At 45.0% G+C, this 26,218-nt stretch overlaps 2 protein-coding genes across 6 annotated transcripts in view; one reads left to right on the top strand and one right to left on the bottom strand.

Annotated features, from left to right (window-relative positions):
• The first annotated feature begins 253 nt into the window (after nucleotides 1–253).
• Nucleotides 254–18,534, top strand: LOC309370897 (microsomal triglyceride transfer protein-like). Its single transcript, XM_081913087.1, has 18 exons — nucleotides 254–698; nucleotides 2,209–2,396; nucleotides 3,109–3,243; nucleotides 4,358–4,465; nucleotides 5,021–5,137; nucleotides 5,756–5,895; nucleotides 6,674–6,824; nucleotides 7,119–7,276; nucleotides 8,052–8,220; nucleotides 9,227–9,334; nucleotides 9,456–9,668; nucleotides 10,424–10,638; nucleotides 11,333–11,433; nucleotides 11,637–11,758; nucleotides 12,881–13,102; nucleotides 13,853–13,977; nucleotides 14,563–14,733; nucleotides 18,353–18,534. Exons 1-18 carry the CDS (start codon nucleotides 632–634, stop codon nucleotides 18,501–18,503), a joined length of 2,661 nt encoding a protein of 886 aa, XP_081769213.1. The 5' UTR covers nucleotides 254–631; the 3' UTR covers nucleotides 18,504–18,534.
• The window catches only part of ADAMTS14 (ADAM metallopeptidase with thrombospondin type 1 motif 14), an 83,193-nt gene continuing 73,179 nt past the window's right edge, over nucleotides 16,205–26,218 (bottom strand). For 2 of the 5 annotated variants that reach the window (XM_081913071.1, XM_081913072.1), the window contains exon 22: nucleotides 22,965–25,388. In XM_081913071.1, the coding sequence (XP_081769197.1) occupies nucleotides 24,757–25,388 (632 nt within the window). In that variant the 3' untranslated portion in view covers nucleotides 22,965–24,756. Of the gene's footprint in view, nucleotides 17,947–22,964; nucleotides 25,389–26,092; nucleotides 26,185–26,218 lie in introns of those variants that run through there. The other 3 variants (XR_014168730.1, XM_081913073.1, XR_014168731.1) reach the window with 3 other exon arrangements.

Below are 26,218 nucleotides of genomic sequence, written 5' to 3'. Positions count from 1 at the left end.
AATGATTTCCTCCCAAACAATCCAATTCAGCGTGAGGGAAGCCTTCATACAAGCTAGAATGGGCTGTGTTTGTGCATGCATATGCATGTGTGTGCTCCGTTCTTCCAGAAGTGCATTCACAAAGCCAAGCTTCTTCCTCCCTCCCTGCCTGCCCTTGAAGTAACTTGATCTTAGAGGCTGGAACACTGAGCCCCTTGATGTTGGTAAAGAGGAGAGAGAGAGGCGCTGCCTCTTAGTGCTATGCCCGATTCCTCCACGTCAGTTTCCCTCTGGAGGAGGAAGGTGAAGGGGCCCCCTTTGCAGAACTTTCTTACAGATGGGGGCTGATGGGTAGGGAATAGAAAGGCTGCAAAACAGGCAAGCAGATTCCAAAGGCTCCGCTTGAAATGTCCATTGCAGCATTCATCCTCAGAGCTTTGGTAAATGTTGATCCACCACATTCCAGGCCCTGAGTACCTTTTGCTGCTGCAGATTAATCATTTGCCTTCCCGGTGATGTGTAATTTGGGGATAGGAAGCAAGTCAGGGCTGGCCACAATATATTGTGAATCTCGGCTCGAGGGTCTCTCCCCACCCCCTTTTCGGATTCGCTGCCCATCCATGCATTTTGATTTGCGCACACAGTCTGCACCATGAACTCGCCGGCAGCTTCAAGATACTGCTGGCTGCTTCTCTTTTTCTTTCCCTCTGCAGCAAAAGGTAAGAGAGACAAGGCAATGGAAAGCTTTTGGGGAGGGCATGAAATCTGAAAAATATCTCACTGTGGTGAGTCCTGGTTAACTTATTTGCTCGTTGGGATTCTCAAGCTCAAAGGAGGGAAGCTGTGAAAAGGATCCCCTTCTCAGTCCCATTTATGTACAATTTATTGGCATGGCAACTATCAACCAGTGGATCTTGAGGGGCAGCTCTTTGTGACTCAGATTCTGGATCCCAGAGCCTTGCCTGCAAATTTCCCTGAGCACCTGTTGTTTTCCACATGTTCGTGGGAAATATAAAATTAAGTGGCTCGGAAAGTATTTAAATATGACTTAGCTTTCATAGCTACCAAACGGTCAGTGGAAAGCTGATTATGCCCCCCCCCAACCCATAGCTGTCAACTTTTCCCTTCTCTTGTGAGGAATCCTATTCAGAATAAGGGAATTTCCCTTAAAAAAAGGAAAACGTTGACAGCTATGCCCCAACCCCATCCTTGGATCTGCTATGGACTTTTTGCAGAATTAAGCATGCCAAATCGACATGGGTTATGAAATGTAACTACTTGGTTGCTATGAGCATTCAAATAGCGTGTTATATAAAACAACAACCATTTTAATAACACAACGTATTGGACCATCCTAGCGTTTGGCAAGGAGGATCTTTAAACCCTACAATTTATGGGGGCTTAAATTGGACAGCATCCGTATTAAGACGATTCAGATGTGGCACACCTCAACCAAATTAAATTCATCTTTAAAGCTATTGGCAACGGGGATTGAAAATGATCAACTCTAACTGGATTGGGCTGATTTCCCCCCACCCCCCATTAAGCTCTATGGCTGAAATTCTAAATATATTTTATGAAGTCTCATCCTATTCATAAGTAAATCATTGGAATTTACTTACCCAGTGTGGATCAGGATTAACAAATGTCCATTAATATCTGTAATAGTGTCTAAGAGCATCTTCCTGCAGACATGGTAATATCTCAACAATGATTGTTCTATTTAAAATTGACTACAATTGCCATTATCCTTAACCACTGGCCATGCTGGCTGGGGCTGACAGGAGTTGGAGTCCAAAAAACCAGAGGCCCACAGGCTCCCCACACTCTATAGGAGTGAGCATAATAATTGCACTGCCCCTCCAGAATATTATGATACTAATCAAAGCCTATGGCAGATAATCACACAGAACTATGCTGATCTAGCTGTTCCATTTTCTGCCATCCAGCGTGACTTTCTCCTACCTCTGTCCAGCTGTTCATGGCATGAGAAGGAATTACAGTGCACATGATAAGAGCTTGATATTCAGTCCTTGGGGTGATGTAGGACCAAGCCACATTTCCTTAGCAAAGGGGGGTTGTGAGGTTGGTGGGGAAACTCAACTGGTCAGTATTCTTGGGGTCCAGCACCTCCAACAAATCCAGCCCTTCCTTCTCACATGGACCAGCTGAGACTCAGCATCTTATTTAAAAGTGTTCCAGTGACTTCAGTGTAGGACTCTTTTATAGAGAACCTGGAGGCACCATCTTTCAAGTCAGGAATCCTATACCAGTACCGCTACTCATTGGATGGCCAGCTAAGATACCTGTCAAGGCCATCTTTGCAAGGAAGCAAGCTGCAGGCTGAAGCTCTGGTTGATGTGCATCTCGTGTGGAGAAATCCCAGCAATGCCGGGGAGCACCTTCTCCAAATTCAAGTTGGTGACGTCTTCATCCTACAATGGGTTTTAAACGATTGAGAGGGGAAACACTGGTTTTCCATTACTAACCAACACCGGAGATTTCTTTAAGCATGTTCAGATTGTATGCTTCTCCTGCCACCGCTGGGCTTCTGTTCGGCACTAGAACTGACATTGCTCACTTAGAATGTTCACCTAGTCTGACCAATAACTCAGGTTGATCTGGAAATGACTAACAACCCTCCCCGTTCCCTGCCAACACTATCTGCACAGATGTCGAGCAAAAGAACATTGCTTATTATTTTATACACTGCAAGCACATAGTTGAACTATGGGATTCTTTGCCAGAAAGGGAGCTCATGTCCACTAACTTAGATGGCTTTAAAAAGGGATTGGACAAATAATTAGCATTGTTATTAAAAGGGGAGTAGAGAAATGCAGGTCTTTTTCCTCAGGCTAGCCCTGGGTACATAGAATAACCAATGGATACTTCTCTTGGAGACCTGTTCTGTTTATAGACACTTAGCCCCACTGCTTTCAGCTGGGAGAAGAGAGGGACATCACGGTGTGGTACATTTGCAAATAATTTGTGGGATGGGAAAGCAAAAGAGAGAATGAGAAGGGGTGCCACCTTATCCCCTTCAGACCACCTGGCCCAATGGTGTAACTCTGAAGGACTGGGGAGGTGGGCAAAAGTCTTAATTTTCTTCTGCTCATTTTGGGAACTTAGATCCATGGCTTACAACTCCATCACGATCCGGAACAAAGTAAGAGTCAGACTGAGAACAACAATCAACCTGCCCAAGTTTCACTGAACACTACAGAACTGGAGCAGCCCGTTTTCCTACATTGGAAAAATGGGAAGGTATGTTAATATGAGGCAGACTTTTTGAGGTAAAGGCTTGCTCACTTTTCTCTCCAGTTTCAGCTTCATGCAAGGTAGCCAGCATCGCCAACAAGGATGTTTATACTTTTCATTGTCATTAGAAAGCAATTAGTGGCGGACAATTGTCCATGTTTGCCTGAGTTAAGAGGAAGCTCCCTTCAGAAACCACAAGCACAGCTTTCTATGGGCCAGTGGCCCAAGTAAGTACCAGGTGGGATGCCAGGTATTAACACCACTAATGATGCACTTGTGCAAGCCAAGGAGGAGACGGAAGTGACTGCACTACCCAGCCTGCTTCAGCCAAATATATTTCACAATAAATATAGGATAGAACTAATATTGCAAAGGACACAACAGAAGCCTGTGCTTTCATATTTCGGTGAACATTTTAAAATGTTCCAGTTCTCAAATTACTTTTTATCTACAGTGGTACCTTGGGTTACATACGCTTCAGGTTACAGACTCCGCTAACCCAGAAATAGTACCTCGGGTTAAGAACTTTGCTTCAGGATGAGAACAGAAATCGTGCTTCGGTGGCGCGGTGGCAGCAGGAGGCCCCATTAGCTAAAGTGGTGCTTTAGATAGGAAAAAAATAAGTTGTTATACTGCCACTGCAAGTAGAAAACCTCCCTCTTGAGAAACCACTGGAGAATTTCTCCCCACCCTGGAGAAATTTGGTGGAGTACTTAGCCCACCCACCAAATTTCCCTACTCACAAATGGGGCACAAAATTTCAAGAGGCCACTTCCACACAGCTCTGACTTAAATGCTTGATAATTAACAGCTGAAGTGTGTGGATTGAGTTTGCTGAAAAAGCATTCTGTTTTGAGGAGATGCGTAAGTTCGGTCTGTGATGTTGGACCTGAGATGGCCTGCTCACCTCAGAGTCACAATTCATCCTTCTGTTGTCTGAAAAGTTGTCTGGGATACTCCAATTTTCCTACCTCATGCTGCTGTTACTCATTATCAAACTACTGATAGCCCAAGAGGAAGAGAAATGATGACCATTTAGTTCATGCACCTCTTTCTGCTGTCCTTGGTCACTTTTTTCCTCAGGATTTCCTCCCACCATGGCCTTGCTTTTACTTTGCAGGTTGAAGGCATCTATGAAGACAAAGCTGGAAGCCCCTTAACTTTGGAGCTGAAGAGAGGCCTGGTCAGCCTTCTCCAGTTTCAGACCCACCCTGGGACAGTGACTGAGGTAAAACAAGGCTTTTTCTTTCTTTCTTGTGGTATCCTTGTACTCTTATACAGCTGTAATAGGACTTGGAATACCTAGCACCTTTTACGTCTTCTAAAAAGTGCTCTTGCCCACCACAAAATAAGGCCAACAATTAAGGAAGCGCCATGCGGGTTTATTTCATTGTGCCTCAACTTTATAATCGGCCAGTTCTGCTCATGTAGCCACTCCACTTTTTATGTTTGTAAAAAATCAAACACCAAGTGCTTTCAGCATCAATAAAGAGCATTTGTGCATCTTGTGTAGGAATCATGGAATTTGGAAAACATCCTCCTTGCCCTTTTGCAATGGTGGATGGGATCTGGAGGGCTACATATCCGCCACCATTGTTACAGATGAGTCAACGCACCAGAATCCCATTTATTGCATCGTCTGGATAGAATCTGCAGCATATTCAGAAAACATCTGATCCAGCCAAATCCATCACTGGAATAGTAAAAAAGACATTTGAACCAAACACAGGGCTAATTTAGCATCCACTATTCTACTCCTAATTTTCCCATTTATTATGTTTAGGATGACATTTCTGGGAGCTGCCCAGTGACCTACACAGTCTCCAAGGATTCTGTTCTGAAGACAAAAGACCTACATGGATGCAAAAGAACAAAGTTTGGATTCAGCTCTGTTAACAAGGCAAGTTTGATAATTGCATCTCTACCCATTTTCCAGCTTTCTCTAACCACTTTCAAAATATCAGTCTATCCTGCGCCTGAAAATTAGTGGGTTTTGACTTCAAAGTCCACGTAGAACTACTTTTCCTAGGCTGATTCACTGTGCAATATTCAATGAATGCCATACATAGAGTGCACATTAAGTTCTCTCTCTCCCTCCCACATGTTTGGCATTTTATTAGGTTTTTATATGTGTTGGAAGCCACCCAGAGTGGCTGGAGCAACTCAGCCAGATGGGCGGAGTATTATTATTTATTTATTTTATTATTATTATTATTATTATTATTATTATTATTATTATTATCATCATCATCATCATCATCATCATCATTTGCACTGAGGCAGCAACATTTCCCCATGGGCAACCACTTACTGGGGTCTGACTTCTCTTTGGAGGAAAACCATTGGGGGCTAATGGCACTTTATAATATTTAATAGCAACTGGTTGATTTTAGTTATCTGGTTTAACTGGTTGAAAGTTAGATAAAGCTAACTTTATATGGAGCAGGATTGCTCTTCCAAGCAACCTGAAGAAGTGGAGCCAGGGTCTAGTGAGGAAATATTCATCTTCTTTTTACAGATGTTTGGAGTCCTGTGGCAACCTGTAAGTAAAAGTCTTTATTCTGTGGAAGGACAGCTCCTCAAGTCCGCATTGTCCGAAGAAAGTCATACAATCTCTCTAAACCTGAAGTCTTCCGTTGGAGTCGATATCACCTCCAGGTTGGTTCTGCGCTGCTACATTCAGTTGGCCTGGCACACTGGGGGTGGCAAATGGTGCCTTCTTTGGTCAGAATTAGAAAATGGAGTCCTGTAGAATCTTGATTTCCTTGGAGTTGAGGCCAGAGTAAGAGGAGAAACCTATAAGCCCCAAACAAGTGGCAACAACGTAGTATTAATTGCTGTTGTTGAGGGCCTCCTCACAATTTCTCAAATGTCTTCATCTATTTATATCCCATGTTTCCTTCAAGGATCTTAAGGTGAGCATACACAGTTCCTCCTCCCTATTTTATGTTCACAAACTTGTGAGGCTGGGAGACTGATTGTCCCAAGATCACCCAGTGTTATTCAAGGCTGAGTGGGATTTCAACCCTACTCTTTCAGGTCCTGGTCCAGCACCCTAACAGCACTGTCTCTCCCATTTGCACAACCTGCAGAAAACACCAAGGAGTTCACCTGAATTCATATCTATTTCACTCAACCACAGTAGACCACTAGGTGTCTGGTGGAGCTGCTAGGAGGTCATGGGAGTGTGGCCAATGAGTGTTAATGAGGACGTGCCCAAGTTGTTCTAGTTTTCTCCTCTTGCAAGGATACTGTGGACACTTGAGTGCTGCATTTTTACCAATACTTAGCACCTAACTAAACTTGAAAGTGCCTTACTTTGGTTCAGAAGGGGTCCCAGCTGTCATAATTTCAAATGTGAGTCCATGCCACACAGTAAGTTATGTTCATGATATTTAAAGATGGAGGCCCTGTCAAGTGTCTTTTCACTCCCCAGGCAACACCTTGAACTTGTGACTCAAGTGCCTGGATCAAAAGAATTACCGGGGGAAAGTCCTCAGGAAGCCCTGGCGGCTGTGCTGAGGAAACCGCAACCCATTAACATAGCGAGTGATCCTGTCAAGAGGACCAACACCCAGTACCCAACTGTGAGTGGAACAGAAAACTATTGCTTATCTCTAGATTTACCCATTTTCTATTTAAACTTCAGAGTAAGTTTAAATCAGGAATTATTTAGAGCGATGAGACCTCATCCCTTGGTTTCTTGGTTCACAAGGTGTGAAAACAGCACATAGCTTGTGGAGACTGTTTGTCAGGAAGGTGTTCTGCAAATTTCTGTTTTTGGAATCTATATCAGCATACATTGCTGATATATATTGTTATGAAGAAGGATGTTTGTGTATTTCAATTTCTCTCTCTCTCTCCTCCTCTCTCCCTTTTAGCTCAAAACCTACTTGAAAACACTGGCTAAAAAGAGACGAAGAATGGACCTCTCTGAGGCATCGACCACTTGGCATTTTTGCAAAGTTGTCCAGATGTTGCGCGATGCCAAGAAGAAAGACATCCTGCTGTTGTTGAAGAAAGCACCAGAAGAGATGGCGTAAGGAAAGAGACAGCAGGGCAAATGAAGAATTACTCTTTCTTAAGACCCTGGAAATTATTTGTGTATTTATTTTGAAAATGATTTTTTTTACTCAGAACCTTCTAAAGGGATGACTCAGGGTGGTCTGCAACAGTTAAAATCAGACAACCTGTTTGCTGAGCACCTTTCCTGATTTGTTTGCACACAGTTTGTGGGGAGTTTCAAGGATACCTGCTATTTGTTGAGCATTTGTTCTGATGTGTTTGCAGGAGGAATTTTGCGGTACATTTCTCTAGGCAAGCAATGGATACAAAAAGATGCATTTTATTAGGGTAAAGTGTGCATAAAAGTGAATATAGTAACAGAAGTCATATACAATTGCATTATATTCGAGAAAATGGCTTTGCAAAAAAAAAGTGTTGGGCAAAACTGCATGCAAGAGCATTTATGTTAGGAGACATTTGAATGAAAGTGATTGTGAATTTTCTGGGCTTTTTAATTTAAAAAACAAACAAACCAACAACAAACTGATGTAAAAATATGGAGAACGGAACTGAAGAATGGAAGAATGAGAAACAGTAAAACAAAAATTGACAGATTTGCCCATCCCTTGCTGTCACACAGTGCGTGGTGCTGATATTAAATTTTGGGTCACCTGATGTCAGATGCCCATCTAATTTATATACCGTATCTATAATTTGCACCTGTCTAGTTAATCCTGGGTTCTCTGCAGGTCTCTTCCTTTACTTCCAGCACACCTGATCTTTTCTTTCCGTCCCTTCCCACCTTTTAGGTCCTTCTACGTTGAAGCTGCAGTGGCTGCCCATTCTACAGCTTCCTTGATGGCACTGTCTGAATTTCTCAGTTTCGGGAGCAAAAAGAACGCCGCCTTACTGGAGAAGTTCTTCTACGCTGCAGCCTTCTCCCCTCGCCCTTCAAAGGAGCTCTTGCGTCTGGTGGTAGTAAGTAGAAGGCACTGTGGCTTATTTTTCTGGGCATTTTCTTGAGCTGTACTTCACCCTTTTAATTTATGAATGGATGTCCCTGTGATGTAGGATGGACGGAGATTTAGATCTGGGCGTAGTTTGACCTACCAAGTTTGCCCTACCTCACAGGGCTTTTGTGAAATTAAAGGGGGCAAACTGCTCCTTTTTTTTGCTGCCCTGGGAAAGGAAGGAATTTGAAAATGTGAAATGCCTAGAATTCACTCTAGTGATTTTCTTGGGCTTGTTCACACACCTGTGCACTGTACTCGAGTGCTCAGCTCATGATGACTCTCAGGTGAATGTTTAAGCTGGCTCCATTGAAACAAGTGATGTTGAGTCGATATCCATTGGTAGCTAATATTGGCAGTGATTCATCAGTGGTGGCTTCTTCATATATGCAGGTTAACACTCAAGCTAGGGGTGGGGGCATCTCTGTTCACGGAGCTGAATACAAGACTCTCTATCTGGCCCATAGGACTATCCCCAGACCACACAACCCTCCCTAAGCCACACCCTCTCACGCATCCTGCTTTGCACCCTCCTTAAGTGATTTTGCCTAGCTGAAAGGCATCCTTGAACTTAGATAAGGACTCTTGCTTGTCTGGATGGAGGATACAGAGAGATGTGTGAGTGTGTAGAAACTGGTGTACAAAAGAAAACAATTATATTTTGCTTCCGGCCTTGCCAACTAACATTTCTCACGCACGTGTGAAAAACCTGCATGAAAGTCCATGTTTGCATAGGTATTTTTGAACATGTTTTCTCACAAAATATGCATCTCAAGCCATCTTCCGATACATTTTTTTTAAGGCGGCAGCTCAAAAGGTTTGTACAGTACCAAGGAAGGCTGTGTTGTGATCCTCCCGGTACTCCCAAGAGGTGTGGATCAGGTCATCCCCGATTGGAATTTGCAAAAACAAATAAATCAAATCAAATTTCTCAGGCATCTCTATGCTATGACCGGTCTTCATTCCTCTTCCAGGATAAGCTGAATGGAAAGAAACTAGAAGCAGCCACCTGGGAAACGGGGAATATTGTAATCGGCAGCCTGATTGGCAAGCTGTGCCAAATGAAACTGTGTGGTCTTCAAGTGAGTTGACGCCCGTCCAATGCCTTGTTCTACTCCCACCCACCCTCACCTAGGAAAGCTCAGACCTGTCAATTTAGTGCCCACCTCCCTTTTTCTTGTGTCTCCCATGTCAAACAAACAGGAAGTAAGACTTGAAGTAGACTCCATCGTGCAAAGGCTCAAGAACACCAAGAAGGACTCTGAGAGGGTGATTTATCTGTTGTCCCTGAAAAGTGCTCTGCTCCCAGAATCCATTCCAATCTTCCTGCATTATGCAGAAGAGGGCTCTGCCACGGTCTCAGCCACAGCACTGAACGCACTACAGAGGTATTCTGCACAGCACATCTCAAGCACGGTATGGCACAGTCTCCGTTACTTACAGAGCATTTCCCAAAAATATATCTCTTTTTTTTCCTATGTAAGCTTTCATCAGCGAAACATTCTAGGTCCTCTTGTGCCAAGAAGGGCTCGGTTTATCCAACAGAAAATAATTTCACCAACCCTCTGTGGTTTTTGGAGGTTCCTCCACTTCTGCTTGAAAGGTCATATTCCTCCTTCTTCACCATCTCCCGCTAGTGGTGGGACCTGGAGATATTCTGAGGCTGGACTTTGAGACAGACTCCCCTTATTTAGGGAGAGTCAAGGGTCACTTCCATACCATACATTGCGAGCACTCTTATAATACTTTAGCAGTCCTGGCTTCCCCCAAAGAATCCTGTGAACTGTAGTTTGTTATGGCTAGGAGACCCCTTACAGGCCTACAATTCCCATGATTCTATGGGTGAAGCCATGACTGTTAAAGTGGTATAAGAATGCTCTCAATGTATGGGTGTGGAGGTGACCACAGTGGGTATAAATATATCACCCTGTCAAAAAAATAAAATAAATAGAGCATATGGTATAATCCTCCTGTGACTATACCACTTCACAATGCAATTAAGGGATTACATGACTGAGAGCATGGGGGAGACCCCTACATGTAGAAAACTAGTATGTCAGGGATAAAATTGTAGCTTGGAAAGGTATTTGATTTCATGAATGACCTCTGTACAAACCTAGTTGCTGAATGTCATGCTAAAAACAGACTGTGTTCAATTTCTGCGTTGCCAGGTTAAAATGGCAATGAAACGCATATTCCATGAAGTGCACAGACGCTATCCAAAAATTTCAAGGCTGGCTGCTGCAGAAATCCTGTTGAACAATGATCCCTTGCCAGAGGACTTCACCAATATCCTGTTGGCCACCAGAGAACTTGAACCAGAAATGTCAAGATTTCTGCTGTCAAAAATCCAAAACATCGTACACTCCGGTCATCATCCAACCAGGTAAAAATATCCTTGTATGATAATATTCAGTTTAGGCTTGGGGAGAGATCAGAACAACCCCACTTTCAAACTGGCTTTTAGGAACATGGCAGACATAGGCATTCACAGGGTGTGGGGCAAGGGGAGGCAGCCCTATCCCAATGAATCATAATCCCCAGATTCTCAGATTTCATTTATAGGAAAGTGTAAGGGTAGGATCCAATGTAGTACTAAGTGAATGTTTCTGTCAGTGAAAGGATTTCTGCTTCTCCCCCTCTCCTTCCCCAGTGTATCTCAAATATACTTTAGGGGTTCCCTTAACACTCTGGAGCAGGTTGGGAGAGTGTGGGCGCCTGCACAAGAGGAAGTCCCATTGCACAAGCGGGAATCCTTGCCTGACAGGATGCGGTCGTTTCTAGCATTTGTAGCACCTGAACTACAAGGCAAAATGTACTAGCACTGGTTGTTTTTTAAGTGACAAATTAACCTCTCTGCCCTCCCCCCCCCACACGTTGTGGGTGTCCATGGTCACAGATTTTCTACATTATTCTAGGGAATGCACTCCTCCTCCTCTGCATTTACCATATATTTCACAAATCAATTTAACCTCTTCCAAAATGGCAGCCAGGTTCCCCAAAACAAGTTTACTCTCCTTTGCAGATATAGTCCATATCACGCACCCCTTCCTGGTTTTTTTGTTTTGTTTCCCCCACAGGAAGGTCGCTAAAGAGGTTCTGAATGACCCACAGATAAATAATTACTACTTCCTCTCCTCTGAAGCTGGCAGCTCCATCTCCTTCTCAGGACCAGTGACAGGTAACTTTTCCCCCTCATGCACTAGGCAGCCATAGTCTCCTGCATATTCTGGGGTCAAGGGGTCAGACCACATGTTCAGACAGATACTTCCCATGTTGCCACGCTTTTATTAAAATCTTTGGAAAGCTGTCTGCTCCTCTTCATGCAATATTCCTTGATCGTGATGTGAAGCTATGTGTCTCTTTCTCGTATCTCCCTTTCAGCCACCAATGACACTCTCTCTACCATTGGCCTGGATCTCCTGTTCTCAGACATTGGCATTCTGAGGAAGAGCACCACCAGTTTCAATATCCTAAGCCATGGCTACCAGCTCCAAGCAGCTCAGGTATGGCGCTTCCTATTGCTTCTATTGTGGACTCGGCTACATTAGAAAAGAAAAAACGTTTTATATGCGTTATGACACTGCGACACCAGGTGGCGCTGTGAAGTCCCATCTTTCGCCAACGTGGCTTCCCACTTTGAGGTTTACAACGAGTTTTCCTGAAATGCTTTTTTACATGTCTAGATCCAGCCCATATTTCATTGTTCTGTTGTTGATCGAGACAGTTCTGAATATGTTTTAGGTCTCACCCTTGCCTTATGGGCAATGTGTAATTGTCGTCCAAGCATACCCTTTGATTTTCAACAGATTTCTCCCTCTCCCAATTTTTATTAGCGATATTCATCAATTTATACAAAAAGATGCGTCCCAATTTGCTTAGGCAGTGGCCCCCACTCCAAAGGAGGAGGAGTTTCAATGGCCAATAATGCTCTGGAAACCAAGGCAGGTACTTGGCATTTTCCTCACACCAGCCCAAATCTTGAAGATAGCTGCTGAGTGATAATTGGCTCAATGTCATAGTAGAAGACCTGCTTTAGGATGAGGGGGTGAGGCCTTGCTGTGTGGTATATAGAAACATCTTGACTCTTTTCCTCCCTTTATTTAGGATAAGGGAGCTCTCTTGTTGGGAACTAGGGTGGAGTGGAGAGTACACATCCTTTAAATATCTGAAAGACTAACTCTTTCCCTAAGATAAGTGGGGGGGGGGAGGACCCTCTTGGTGGTTCCACCACCCTTAGAAGTTCAGGTGGGTGGTGGTCCAGGAGAGGGTATTCTCTGTGGCAGCCCCTAAATTGTGGAACTGCCTCTCCATGGAGGCACACCTGGCAACTTAACCATACAGACTTTGGGGAATGCTGAAGATGCTCCTGGCCTTTACTCCAGCCTTTGACACCTGAGACGTGCATTTTCAGGGCCCGTCCTTTTTCAAGTGTGATATTCTTCACCCTAAGGTCTCAGGGCATACAATAAGTAATAAATCAAAATAATAGTAGTAGCAGTGTTAATAATAACAACTACTACTACTACTACATAGAAAGAGGAGTATGTTCTGAAGTGGTAGTCTAGTGCTGCAGAAAAAGGAGTAGTCCTGAACATCACACAGACTTTCCATCTCATGTATCCTAGGTGGCCATAGAAGCAAAAGGATATGAGAGCATCCTGGGAGGCAACGCAGCCGACGGAGAAGACGAATTAATGGCCGGCATGTCTGCTGCTCTGCTTGATGTCCAGTTACGGCCAATCACTTTCTTTGAAGGATACACAGATCTGATGTCGAAGTTCTTCACGAGCTCAGGAGAACCCACAAATGTGGTCAAAGGGAATGTATTGCTGATGGACCATCTACAGGTACCAGCCCCTGCATACCCGTGTACAGTGATGGCATAGAAGGAATTGTCATGGTGGGACCAGCCCCCCCCCTACACACACACACACACACACACACACACCACGCTGCATTTGTTTAAGCCATGTTGGAACCAAAGCACCAAGAACAGGTCCTCCCATGACAGTTGGTGCATTCAGGTAGAACACCAAACATTCCCAGTGCCTACAGTTTGATATATTAGCCTAAGGACATCCACCCTTCAACTGACAACATTGTACATCTGCATTAGCTTTCCAGTCACCCATGTGCATCAAGAGTACTGCTTATGGGAAGAGGTGAAGAACTGCATCCATAAGAACATCCCATTGCTCCTGGTGCCACCACCTTTGGAGGCTAGCTTGGTGAGCTACAGGAAGCAGGACTTCTTTGTGTAGGGCTATTTAGTGGGGCTCCTTGATCAAGGGCTCTTATTCAGTCCAGTCTTTGACCATTTGCCATGTTGGTTGGGGCTGATGGAAGCAGCAGCCCAACCCCTGCTGGAGAGCACTACATTTAAATCCCTGATTTAGAGAAAGATGGGCTGGGAATGTGATTGCAATTATTACTGTTTTGAAGCAATGAGCACCAATTGTCCCCTGCAGACTAGCTGGCGGGGGGGGGGGGGGACACCTGTACAGACAAGATGTACCTTACTCAATAGTAAGGCCCATTGATAAGTCCGTGATAAGCGCTTGAACAATCCAGTAAGTGAATGTTACTGTGCTGCATAGGCAATCCCACTTCAGTCTGGTTTGCAAACTGTGATCACTCTCCGAGGAGGACTTGGGTTAGATGTTTCAGCTGACGTCAATGTGAATTTGTGGGAGCAGGAGTTCAAAACAGGCGTCGAAACCAGGTACGTGTGAGTAAGAAGTGGATTCATCTCTTAAGTATGATAGACCCTTACCCAATACTCTGTCAAACACTGGAAAATTTGTAGTGTTATCCCAACTCAATAAAGCCCATAAAATGACTATTTGATTGTCCAGCATTGCTCTCTGCATTTCAATCTCCATCTCCGCATGCAAATTGCTGGACATGCTTTCTGTGCTGGGACAAAGGTACAATTCAGAGTCTGCATTGCCCCTCTGCTCCATGCTAAACATGCACTGTTTCAGACCCATCCCAGTTTACTTTCATGTCCAAAATGGCACCTCTGGTCTTCAAGCCAAAGCAGCCAGATATGTGTGTCCTTTGTTTTCTGGGGCCAAGCAGTTGCATCAATGCTACTCAAGAGTCATAGCACTTCAGATGATGACTCTCTTGCTAAGAAGTAGCAGACATCAACTGTTACATTGTGGGGGGGACGACGACACCTGAAATAACTGATCAGAGACAGCAGGACTTGGTGCAAATCAAGGTTAAAACCAGCTTTCCATTGCCAACAATAGTTAGCCAACTTCCTTGAAAAACAGTGCTGATTTCCCCTCTCCAATTACAGGGGCGCACTGACCATTGATTTCCAAGCAGAACTGGATGCGCCATTTTTTCAAGCCACAGTCAAAACCCAAACAGAAGTCGAAATGGCCACAAACTTCAATACAGCTGGAAGAGTTTCTACCGTGCCCGTGCTCATGTGTCTGCAGCTTACAGAAGAAGAAGTCGCTTACAGGTGAGCTGTAGATCTCAAGCACCTTCCATAGCTATGGAATCCAAACCAAGGATAATGTCAAATGTTCTCCAATTTTACAACACCTAACTTTCTCCCAAGTCACAATGGCTTCTCCATAAGGGACACTGGAGCAGGTGCTGTTCTTGACTCCCATATATCCACACAACCAGAGCCCTGTCCAAGAATGCAAAACTCAACGACCTCAACATTAAGGAATCACTTGCGTGGATAACAACCACCATAACAGGTCAAATACAGAGAAAAGTTCAACTCAGCATATCACACTTTTTGTGCTAACCATTATTCAGAGTCCACCTCATAGTCTGAGCTTCCAAACATAACATACCAACCACAGTTTGGAGCGAGGGACACTTTTCAGTCCAAAGGCTGCATTCCCTTTGGATTACCCTTGAGAGCCACATGGCCAGTCGTGCATGGGGCCAGAGCAGTTAATGTTGATTAAGGCAACTTTCTACACACATAAGAGGCATTGTCAGGGTTCAGAGACATCTGGGGGGCTGCATCTAGCCCTCAGCCTGTGGTTTCCCATCCCTGAATTATAAAGTATGAGTTGGGCACAGTAGTCCTCCATGTCTGTTGGCCATCATTGCTGTTGATGGATATTGCCTAGATTCTGTTGGTCAACATTGCTGCTGGTTAATACTGGAGTCTCTACCAAATCCCTGGCCAAAGGCATACCTAGGGTCCCTTGCACCCCCAGTAAATCTGCCCCCCCAAATCACTTTACTGTGGTGCAAGAAGGATAGGAAGCTCCTCCCACATTGCATCTCGCTGTGAATGCGGTGTCGTGTCACCACACGCATATATATCATATCCTCCATAGTCTGATAGGCACTTGTCCTGAACCCCTGGCCTACCTGGCAGCAAGTCAGTATGTCAAGTCCAAAGGTCAAAGTCCGGAGGCCAAGCCACACAAACAGAGTCCAAAGGTCAGGAAACACAGTCCAAGTAAGCCAAGTCTGAAGTCCAGCAGTCAGAATACAATCCAGAGTCAACCCTGGAGGACCAGGAGCCTCCAAGCCAGCATGAGCAGTTGAGCAGACACAACACCTCAGCTCTGCTTCTCTTTTGTACTTTGCCTGCTGATTGCAATATCTGAGCTTGACGAGGCAGGTGACCCTCACCTGTTCCAAGCCTACTCCAGCTGAGGAATCACAACCCTCCTCCCAGAACTAGCAAGCCCCACCTGGCCACCTAGGGAGCTGGGCTGTGGGCTCTTGCCTGCCTCAGCGTCTGGGAGTGTCCCTCCTGCTGCTCGCTACACCTCAGAGCCTGCCCTGTTGGGTCCTGCTACTCTCGTTCCCGTGCCTGGACCCCCATCCCCATGCTATCCTCCATCACCCTGCGAGTACTTCCTTCCCCATCTGCTGCTTGCCCTGGTGTGCCCCAGTCCCTGCTACACACCTTGCCAGGGTTCTCTTCCTCCTTCCCATCGTCCTGCCAGTTCATGAGCATGCCCGTGGCGGGGACTAGTTTCACCAACCCCTAGGTATGCCTCTGTCCCTGGCTACTGCAGCGCTTGGGTTCAACTATGCCATGAGCTTAGCTGCCACTTGGGCTTTGTAAAAATGCAGAAGCAACAGGCCGAGGGAAGCTGGGATAGCCTCTCCTTTTAGAGAGCCAAATATTTATCGCCCTTGTCTCCAGCAACAAGCGATAATGAGTTCCGTACCCACAGTTTGAGCTGAAGCTGGTTCTCTTAAAATAAATCCACCATCTAGGAAGGTTGCTGGGAGGTTAATGGAAGCCTTGGGCAATGCCAGACTAAGGAGCTTTAAGAGGTGCTGCCCAAATACAAAGAATGCAGGCTTATCTTTTACAGTGTTATGGCGATAAATCCCTTCCTTAGGACCATAACTACCGCATCTTGTGCCAAGATTGATTTCCCACCAGACATAACATCACTGCTCTCTTGTGCTCTCGTCGATAAATCTTTCATGGCTGCCTCTTGACATAAATAGACCCAGAGCAGGTTTCGGGTGCTGTGTATGACATCCAGCACAGATGCCCTTGGCAATGTTCCCAGGCTTCATCCAAGCTTGTGAGACAGAGCCTTTGCTTGTGTAGAAGAGAATGGTCTTGGCATATCCATCTAGTTCGGGGACATGAGACAAACTTTGGGACAAACAGGTTTGGAATTGGCACTAGGGAGAAATCAGAACTATGTCATGTCTTCCGCCTCTTCCATGGAGGTCATATGCTCTCAGGTTTTGATATTGTAGAACTCATTTGTAGAACTTCCCCAAGGGCCAAACCTTCAGCCTCTTTGCCTGACATGCTCCTACAAAAGGCAAAGTGCAGATAGGTTCCAATCCTATATACACTAATGGCAAGCTCATTCTCCAGTTGCGGATCTTTGGGCAGAGAAGGTAAATGCGATGCCATCCACACTGAGAGGAGAGCTTTCCTAATTCACGCTTTCTAAACAATACAGAAACTGAAACACAGCATCCCATACAAAAAGAAAAAAACGTCAGTGATTTTCGCAAGGCACTTCTTCAGCCAAGTAATATGTACAAATCTGTGTAAAAAAAAATAGGGAAAATAACATTTACAAGTGCCTTGCCAATTTGAGTGTGAAAGGCAAAATTTCAGACAAATGTGGGTATACTTTTTAAAAAAATTGCACTGATGAATTTTCAGGAGGAGTTTTTGCAAAATTGTAGAAATATGTAGATTTGAATCTGGGAAAATGAGAACCTGAAAAGAACCAAAATAGACACTCCTAGCCCTATCCTGGAGTAGCCAAAACAGCATCACTCATGCACAAGAGAGTAAAATCAGCAGGCATGGAGGAACTCCAAAGGTTTGCAGAAATACAACAAATATTTAGCGCAGAAACTTGGGGGGGGGCATAAACTGTTTGGTAAGGAATGAGCAATGCTCAGAAGGAATGGAATATTAACTGGGAGGATAGAATGCAAGGGGAGGGGGAAATGGAATGGAATATCCTGGGAGAGGGCATGCACCTCTTGAACATGTGCTTTCTAGGCACAGGGGAAGTGGAAGTGTCTATGACCCCTTAAGCTGGTTGGCTAGGATCCTGAACAAGAGCACATTTTGTTGCAGGTCCCATATGTTGTAAATTACTGGGAGTTCTTGAGAGTTTTCAAAGATTCTACTTTTCCTAGTATATTTGCAGAGGAGGAAGGGAAACTGGGAAGGCTGTGTGTGTGTGTGTGTGTGTCCTGTCTAATGGCTTATTGGGGCTGCATTCACCATCTGAGATGGGAAAAGTACATTTTTAAGAATCCCTCCAAAAACTATTTCGTAAAGATGTTAAGAACCAGCTATTTTTACATACAATGAATGTCTCCCAAAGCAAGTCTTCCAGGAGCGTATAACGTGAAAATAGTTTACCTGAATATGTTTTCTTCAGTACCAGTTGGTTTAGGTAATATTGTGGAAAGGTGGTATTTTCAGGCCATAGGGACATATCTAAAGTTAGTTGCATGGATGACTTGTCCTAGAGAAATGTGAGGTTTTTTTGTATGTCTGTACATGTACTCATTGAAATCCCAGAAGCCATCCTACAGATATGAAACGCTAGGTCAGATTGATTTCACTGTTTGTTGGTTGTGGTTTTATTTCCTCACAGAGAAATCTTCTCGGTCTCAGAATCCTCTGCAAACCACAGCACCACTGTCCGCAAAGGGAAATGGACCACCATCCCTGGGCGTGAGCTTTCCTTTCACAGAGCCAACTCTGAAATGTGCAGGATCCTGCTTGCAGAGACAACGGAACAATAAAAAAGCAGCATCCATATGTTGTCAGCTTGTACTTGCCGTTTCTCTTTTCCCACTCACATCTTATACCTAGGCCAAAGTTTAAAGTGTGCAAGTTCCTGGTCCCGTTTTTCCACTTACATTTTTATTCTGACAGAAGTTTTGGATGGACCAAAACAGTACATCACAGGTCACAAATCCTCCACATTTCCAATCTCAACAAATGCTGTTTTGTGCCGTTATAGAGTTGCTAAGGCGGTAGTTCAAACGCGAGAGTCAAGAAAGGAACTCTCGCCAATATTTTTGATCATTTCACAGCTTCTTTCATATCAGCCCCTTTACATGGGATGGCTCAAGTTTGGCTCACCCTGCTAGTCCATTCTTTGAAATGTTCCCCTTTGTTCTTTTCCAGCCTCTGCTGCAGGGCATTGGGGGAGAAAAGATTGTGCTTTGCTGTTTGCTATCGAATCACCTTTCTGCAACACCTGCTGGTCCTCTGCTTTTGCTTCTGAATAAAGGGGGCTGAATAAGCTTTCAGATAATATGGGGGGGTGATTCCGAGGTTTTCAGAAGTATAAACAAGAATTAATTAAGGAAGGGGAGAAAATTTCAGTTTTTAATGCTGTTCCCACTAGAAAGACACCTCCATATTAGAGCCCTATTTACCGTATTTTTTGCTCTATAAGACGCACCAGACCACAAGACGCCCCTAGTTTTTGGAGGAGGAAAACAAGAAAAAAAATATTCTGAATCTCAGAAGCCAGAACAGCAAGAGGGATCGCTGCACAGTGAAAGCAGCAATCCCTCTTGCTGTTCTGGCTTCTGGGATAGCTGCGCAGCCTGCATTTGCTCCATAAGATGCACACACATTTCCCCTTACTTTTTAGGAGGGAAAAAGTGAGTCTTACAGAGCAAAAAATACGGTAATTGCTAAGGCTGCAGTTGACAACCATTCGAATCACTGGGAGACTTTGCCACTGACTTTGACAGGACCTGGTTTGTATCCTGTTGCATGATCATCAAACAACATTGTGTCTCAATTCCTAAAGGAGCCTGGCCATTAGATCTTTCCAAACTGCTGACATTGAACTCAGAAATAATCAGTCCAGCAGTGACCTCTAGTGCTTGCAAAGTGTATGCAACTGAACGAGTGCCTATGAACTGAAACAAAAGCCCTTGTACCCAAAGGAAGGATGTCAACTTCTTTTAACAATGAGCAGGGGGGAAATCTCAGTAAACCGTGTAGACACGAAACCCCTGCTCACTCACCAACAATTTTCAATGGAAGCAAAAATGGTGAAAGGAGCGAATGCTAATGTTTTTTAGAGAATGGCTGACTCCTGTCCGCAAAATTCCAGTATCTACTATGATGGAAGCATCATATTAATATCTAACCTGCAACTTAAGTTTTGGTCTTTCTCATGCAACAGTACCTGGCTCCTTTTATTATAAGGATAAGGAAAATATGTTCAAATTCTTGAACTGGCTATGCATTGCCTAATATTTCCCATCCACCAGAGGAAGCAGCTCAAAAGACTCAGTGTGCAGAGGTGTACAATACTGTATTCACTAAGGCCCAGAGTAAAAAATGACCTGTGACTGTTTTACCACCATTTAGAGAGGCAGAAAATGTAGAGAGAACATGTAGAATGCATGTGCTACTTCTATGAACATTATTGGGGGGGGGTGTTAGGCTGAGGCCCGAGTCCCACTGACCTGGGATTAAGCCCCATTAAATTCAGTAGGATATGCTTCTGAACATGGACTGTGCCATTAGTCAAGTTACAATATAGTTACTGTGACATAAACTTTAGTAGATTAGAGCCCTAGATCAGATGTATGATCCTCAGTTACATGCACATTCATTGGCAAATATAACTGGGTATAGAGGGAAGAAACTGAAAAATATGGGGGGGGGGTTAGCAAATTGCTGTGAAATGTACCAGGGTAGTGTTTACCGCCCCCAACACTTCAGTCATCTGAGGAAGTTCTACTCCCAACATGTGATGACACAATTCTGTTCTCCTTTTAAGATGCCACGAGACTGTTTTCATAAAAGCCACCGCTGCCCAGTCAACCCTCACACCGTTGTCCATGGCTGCTTATTCATCACTACAGAGTGGAGTCATGCATCGCAATCCTGAGCAATGTTTGCTAACTTCTGTTTGCTCAGAGGTCCTACTGAGTTTAGCGGGACCAGTTCCCAGGGACATGTCCTTTGGACTGCGGCCTGAGGGTCAAGGTACATAATTATGCAGCAGGCCCATGGATTCATCTCCTTGCTTGACCTTTTCACTGAAATACAGTCACACACGGTGGGTGGTCAGTTTGGTGAGGGGGGCAGCAGTAGAGCGGAGGGAGGAGCCATTAACTTTCCTTCCTCGTTCCATTTTCCAGATATGCCTTTACATGCGAACTGAATTTTCTCTCCCCAACAGGGCTGCCTTCAGATGTCTTCTAAAAGTCTGGTAGTAGTTGTTCTCTTTGACATCTGGTGGGAGGGCGTTCCACAGGGAAGGCGCCACTACCGAGAAGGCCCTCTGCCTCGTTCCCTGTAACTTGGCTTCTCACAGTGAGGGAACCACCAGATGGCCCTCAGTGCTGGACCTGTGTCCGGGTGGAACGATGGGGGTGGAGACACTCCTTCAGATATACTGGACCAAGGCCTTGATGCCTTGGCAAAGGAAAACAGGCTTTGGCCTGTGGCAACCCAGCAGCTGATGAGCAGGGAAGCTGAAGCCTCAGGAACTTTGCAAGCCCTACCCAGTGCTCTGAATCCCCAACTTGAGGACTTCAAAGCACCCAAACACTTTGTGTCATTCTGATATCAGCCGATTGACCCACCTGCCACATTTGATATGTTTGGGCCATGATCAGATAAGGTTCTGACCTGCAGAATCAAGAAGTTCCCCATGCCTGTTCTAAAGGGATTAGGACCTAGTCTCCCTCCCGCTGTTTTTAGACTCCCAGTCCCACCAGCCCCTTCCAGCATGGCCAATGAGGATTGGAGTTGCAGGTTAGCCACATCTGGAGGGACACAGGTCTCACAGTTCTGATGTACATCAGTGATGCTTGGTGGATGGAGAGTTTGATACACCTATATGCATTCTGTGACGAGTTCGTCACTGCAGGCTAAGAAGGCCCTGTGTTAAGGACAAATTGTGGTTATTTGGAGAGCAGTTTCAGGAGCAGTGGCGTGTAATATAGGTGATTAAAGTGAGCTGTTCTGTATCATGGGAAACAAAATAGGAAGCCTCCGGTAGACACTTAGTTAAGTTGATACACAAATACATTGAAAAACTAGGCAGGTCTTACAATCTTAGAGGGGAAATGGTTGTCCATCAACACATTAGAGAAAGCAACGCTGTAAGAACTAACCGTCACCAAATCATTGCAATGTTCTGACTTCATTATTTATGTGCTTATTCCAGCTTAGCTGCATTTAATTAGTAGGTAGACAGCAAAGCCAGAAGCAGCTTCTGGTGGTGTTTGTTAGATTTGTTTTGGGGTTTTTTTCTTGGTAGGAAAAATCTAGTTGCAGTGACATGATTTGTATAAAATGGCTTTCTAGTATAAAGCAAATGGTGATTTAAAAAACGAAGTAACTTAATTTATTAGGAAAGACTGTCACGTCAGTGACAGATGAAGCAAGCCTCTGTGAATGAACTTTCAGCAGGAGACGAGAACGTGAGAGCTATATTTATCATGCTGCAAAACTGTGATGGGCTTCAGTAAAGCAGCTCTCGTATTACCAAAGGTACAGTCCCCTTGCATTTGATCAACACTTTTATATTTCCTTGAATTCAGCTGAAGAAATTTAAGTTGTTCAACAGACTGGACAGCTGAGCATCCTTCCAACACGTCTCTCGGTGGAGGATTTCCAAGTAGAGCTACACAAATCCTATGAGTAGATCAGTGTCTAGAGCAATGACCCATCCTGAGTGCTGTTCTCAAACACTGTATATATATGTTTCTCACAATAGCCGTTTCTGCACAGTCCCATGAAAACATGCAACGTGGAAAGTATAATTTGAGGGTGTTTTTTTTATAAACAATGAACTTCAAAACATGCAAGTCTCTTTCTGCAAATGCAAACATGTGGCTGCTGAATCTGTCCCCTATACTTTCCAGAAATTTGCCCTGCTTTCCTTCATCTCTTTTTGCCATGGCCTGATGTGTTTTTGTCTGGATACTAAAATGATAGGACTTTTGTCTTTTCAGACATAGGAAACATCTCCCAGACACAAAAAGCAGCACGAGTGATCAATGCGGTTCAGTGGGCACCATCCAAAACCGTCCTGATCCCTGAGACTATGCTTGTGGCATTTGCAAGGTTCTAGAAAGGACAGATAACATGGTGCAAACACGATTAAAAAGAAAAGAAAAGGGATAGCCAAAAAACCCCCACCAGCAAACCAAAATAATAATAAAAAAACAACCCACCACCACCAAACCAAAATCCCAGAAAAGAGAGACTCAAGTGTGTTGTGTGTAGGGGTGGAATGGGGTGTCCATTTAATATTAAACCAGCCTTTCTCCCCAAAAGGCAATTCAATTATTTGCATGACCTTACATCACCTCGATCTTATTTAGCATCCACCGTTGGCAAAACACAGCTCGTATCAGACAGTTTCAAAGCTGCCTATTGCAGCTCATGTTGTTGTTCTTGGGTAAAAGTCACTCCAGAGTTGTTGTTTTTAAAAACGCACCTGTTACCTAACTTATTCAGAATTCCTGTGGTGGGCATATTTTATTAAAACTGGCGTCACCTCCCATCACAAGCAGAGTTCCAGAACAGCAACCTGCCAATGCAAGAGGACATCTTCAAACTCAGAAGTGATATAAACTGCATTGTGAGGAACAAAAGTGGCTTTTCAGAGGGAGAGGAGAGAGAGAGGGAGGTGTGGGGAGAGAGAACCAGGAAGCCCACAACATCCTTGCAGTAATAACATTGCTTTAAAACACAAAGCATTTGGTAACACGCTTGGGGATCTGGTTCCCTGGTTTGCTCTGAAAATCTACTCATTCTGAGGGCAGCATACCTCTGATGACTGCTGGGGGCAGACAAATAATGGCTGAAAAGCAATCATGAATTGCTTGTGGGTGTCTAGCTGGCCACTGGCACAAGCGAAGTGCTGGAACAAATGGACATTGGGCCCAGTTAGCAAGGCAAGGCAATCCTCATGTTCTCATATTCTCCCTGCTTTTGACTGAGAATTGTCGCTGCCATGGTGAACAAAAAGGTAATAAAAATGGTTTTTAAAGACAAGGTGTTCATTGCTCATACCCTGTTCAAGGGACACTCCAAGTGAGCTGGAGAGGGGGTGTTTCAACACCCACATCCCAGGACTCTCAGCACACCAGCTCAGCATTGCAAGGAGGCAGCTGGCTTGCTGGCTCAGGAGCCCATTAGTCCAAACCACACACCCTTTCCTGGGATTGGTGCTCCTCGTGCATGCAAGGTTTTTGCAGCATCTACACGGTGCCATCATCATCAACAACAAAAAAGCCAGCCTGCATTTCTCTCCCCACCACCACTTTTAATCTAGATTTGCCCTTGCCAAGGTAGAAAACAACAACAATAACCTGTTGCCAACAACCCGTTTGCGCTACCTGTAAGACCCGTTTGCAGTATTAAGCCCTCCACCTGGAAGCACCCCAGGTCTCCTCCCCTCTCCTGACACAATTTCAGTCCGCATAGCGTGCAGTTATGGAGACGTGTCAGGCTGTCCACAGTAACTCAGACTAAAACCATGTCCCTTGCAGCACCATTTCAAGGCTCCATCAGATGGCTGGGATAGCAGCAGCAATGAGTGGAAACTGAGGAGGGGAAACAAGGTCCTTGAGCTGGCTTGGCTCTTTCTTGCCTTATTGATTGAGAAATTGATTGAGAAACTTGTTAGCAACCTTGACGGAAAAGCCCTCAGAGGCGACCTAACCTGGGCTACAGAAGCACTGTGTGTGTGTGTGTTCAACCTCAGCAGTTTCAATTTGTTTCCTTCACTGGGTTTTTCTTAAATATATATATATATACATATATATTTCTAAAAAGTGCCACAGAACAACGGCGAAATCACCGCCATTGCTAAAACAAACGTGGTTGCGTTGGCAATGGTTACTCCTTCCATTTTGGAAAAGGGCCCCAGATAAAACAACAACAACATGGTGGCTTTGCCGCTCCACTCCTCTGGATGTAAACGGTGTAGAGAGACGTAATGAAACCCCGCCAAAAAAATAAGAGAGGGGTTTCTGGGGGGAAAGAAAGCACCAGCCCCACTCATGTCACAACAGGGGAGGAGGTCCTGAGAGTGGCAGCTGACTGTTTGGGCCCCACGCTGTCCTTTCTCCACCCTCCTCCATCTTGAGGAGGAGATGGGCCTCCTTTCTGCGAAACAACGGAAGGCTTGTCCAAGGCGGCAGGGAGCCATTGGGACAGCGAGCTGCTCCGATGCTCCTCAGGGTCCCACCCTGCTGGAGCCTGCTGAAGAGGAGGAGGAGGAAGAGGAGGAGGTAGTAGAATTGGCGTGCCCACTTTCGAAGTGCTATTGTCAGGGCTGCCCTGAGGCTGTGAAGCAGCGTTAACCTGGCAGGTGCCAATGGCCGTGGAGCCGGCGAGAGTAGCCAGGAGGCCACGGGATGCCTCTGTCTCTTTCGGAGAAGTGCCCTTCATCCTCCGCAGTTGGCTTGTGGCAGTGGGATGGGGAGACAGTTGTGGGAGAGGGCCGGGAAGGGCAGCGCCTCCGCGGGTGCCAGTCTCAGAAGCTCCTTGGTCAACGGCGGGAGGCTGGCTGGTGGGGACTTTTTTGCCGCAGGATTCGCAGCAGAGTTTGTTATAGCCAGGGATGGAGCAGTAGCGAGCCAGGACTTCCATCTGGCAGAATATGGACTTGTCTCCAAGGCACGGCTCCTCTGCAATGAAGGGAAATTACGGAAAGTTGGCATGAAAGTGACCGTGACTTCAGACGACCGCACACAAGAGAACAGTGCTACAATGCAGTCTAAGACTATTATCCCAAAAGGCTCATGTGTGTGGTTAAGCCATGTCAACTTAGGCTACAACACTCTTCTAGCCATAGAATAGCATCTGTGGCTGCCCAGATGTGCCTGGGCTCCAACTCCCATCATCCATGAAGATTGGGCCATGCTGGGTGGGTCTCATTGGGGTTGGGAGTTCAACTTCTGGACAGCCATGGGCTTCCCCACCCCACCCCGTGCCATAGAAGGAATGCTCCATATCAGTTACACAAACAATATATAGCAGTGATACCAGAAGCGGAATCAAGCAAAGAGAGAAACAGAAATAGGAATAGACAAAAAAGAAGGAGGAGAAAGAATCACAGACCCCGGTAGAGTTGTGGGGCAATCGCAACCTCAGGCGAGTGTCAACGATGCAGGAGGGGTGGGTTCCATCCACATTATGATCCTGGGTGCATATGGTGGTTTTGATTCAGAGTTAGAAATTTGGGATTGTGTGTGTGTCACACTACCTTTCCTTCTATGGGAAAATCCCAGCCCCTATGATACAAAGACTAAAGAACTGCAAAACTCAGTGGTGGGGTGTGTCTGAAGATTCAGGATGATACATATATAGAGACAACCACTGTATTATTTACTCTTTACAGGAATCAAGTTGCAGAAAAGCATGTACCCAAACGCCATTAGGCCTATGGATATGTCAGCAACTGCAGAATGTCAGCTGGGGAGCCTAAGAGGAGAAGACAAAGAGAGGAATGTAAAAG

The sequence above is a fragment of the Podarcis melisellensis genome (genome assembly GCF_964234715.1).
Source record: "Podarcis melisellensis genome assembly, chromosome: 5".
Classification (NCBI taxonomy): domain Eukaryota; kingdom Metazoa; phylum Chordata; class Lepidosauria; order Squamata; family Lacertidae; genus Podarcis; species Podarcis melisellensis.
The sequence above is the reverse complement of the archived record's forward strand: the minus strand, read 5'-3'. Positions and strand labels throughout refer to the sequence as shown.

Bases quoted from the DNA above. Each gene is read 5' to 3' on its own strand.
- LOC309370897 (XM_081913087.1), top strand. From the start codon at position 632: ATGAACTCGCCGGCAGCTTCAAGATACTGCTGGCTGCTTCTCTTTTTC. The intron at 11,434-11,636 runs GTAACTTTTCCC...TCTCCCTTTCAG, and splicing joins CTTCTCAGGACCAGTGACAG to CCACCAATGACACTCTCTCT. The intron at 13,978-14,562 runs GTACGTGTGAGT...CTCCAATTACAG, and splicing joins AAAACAGGCGTCGAAACCAG to GGGCGCACTGACCATTGATT.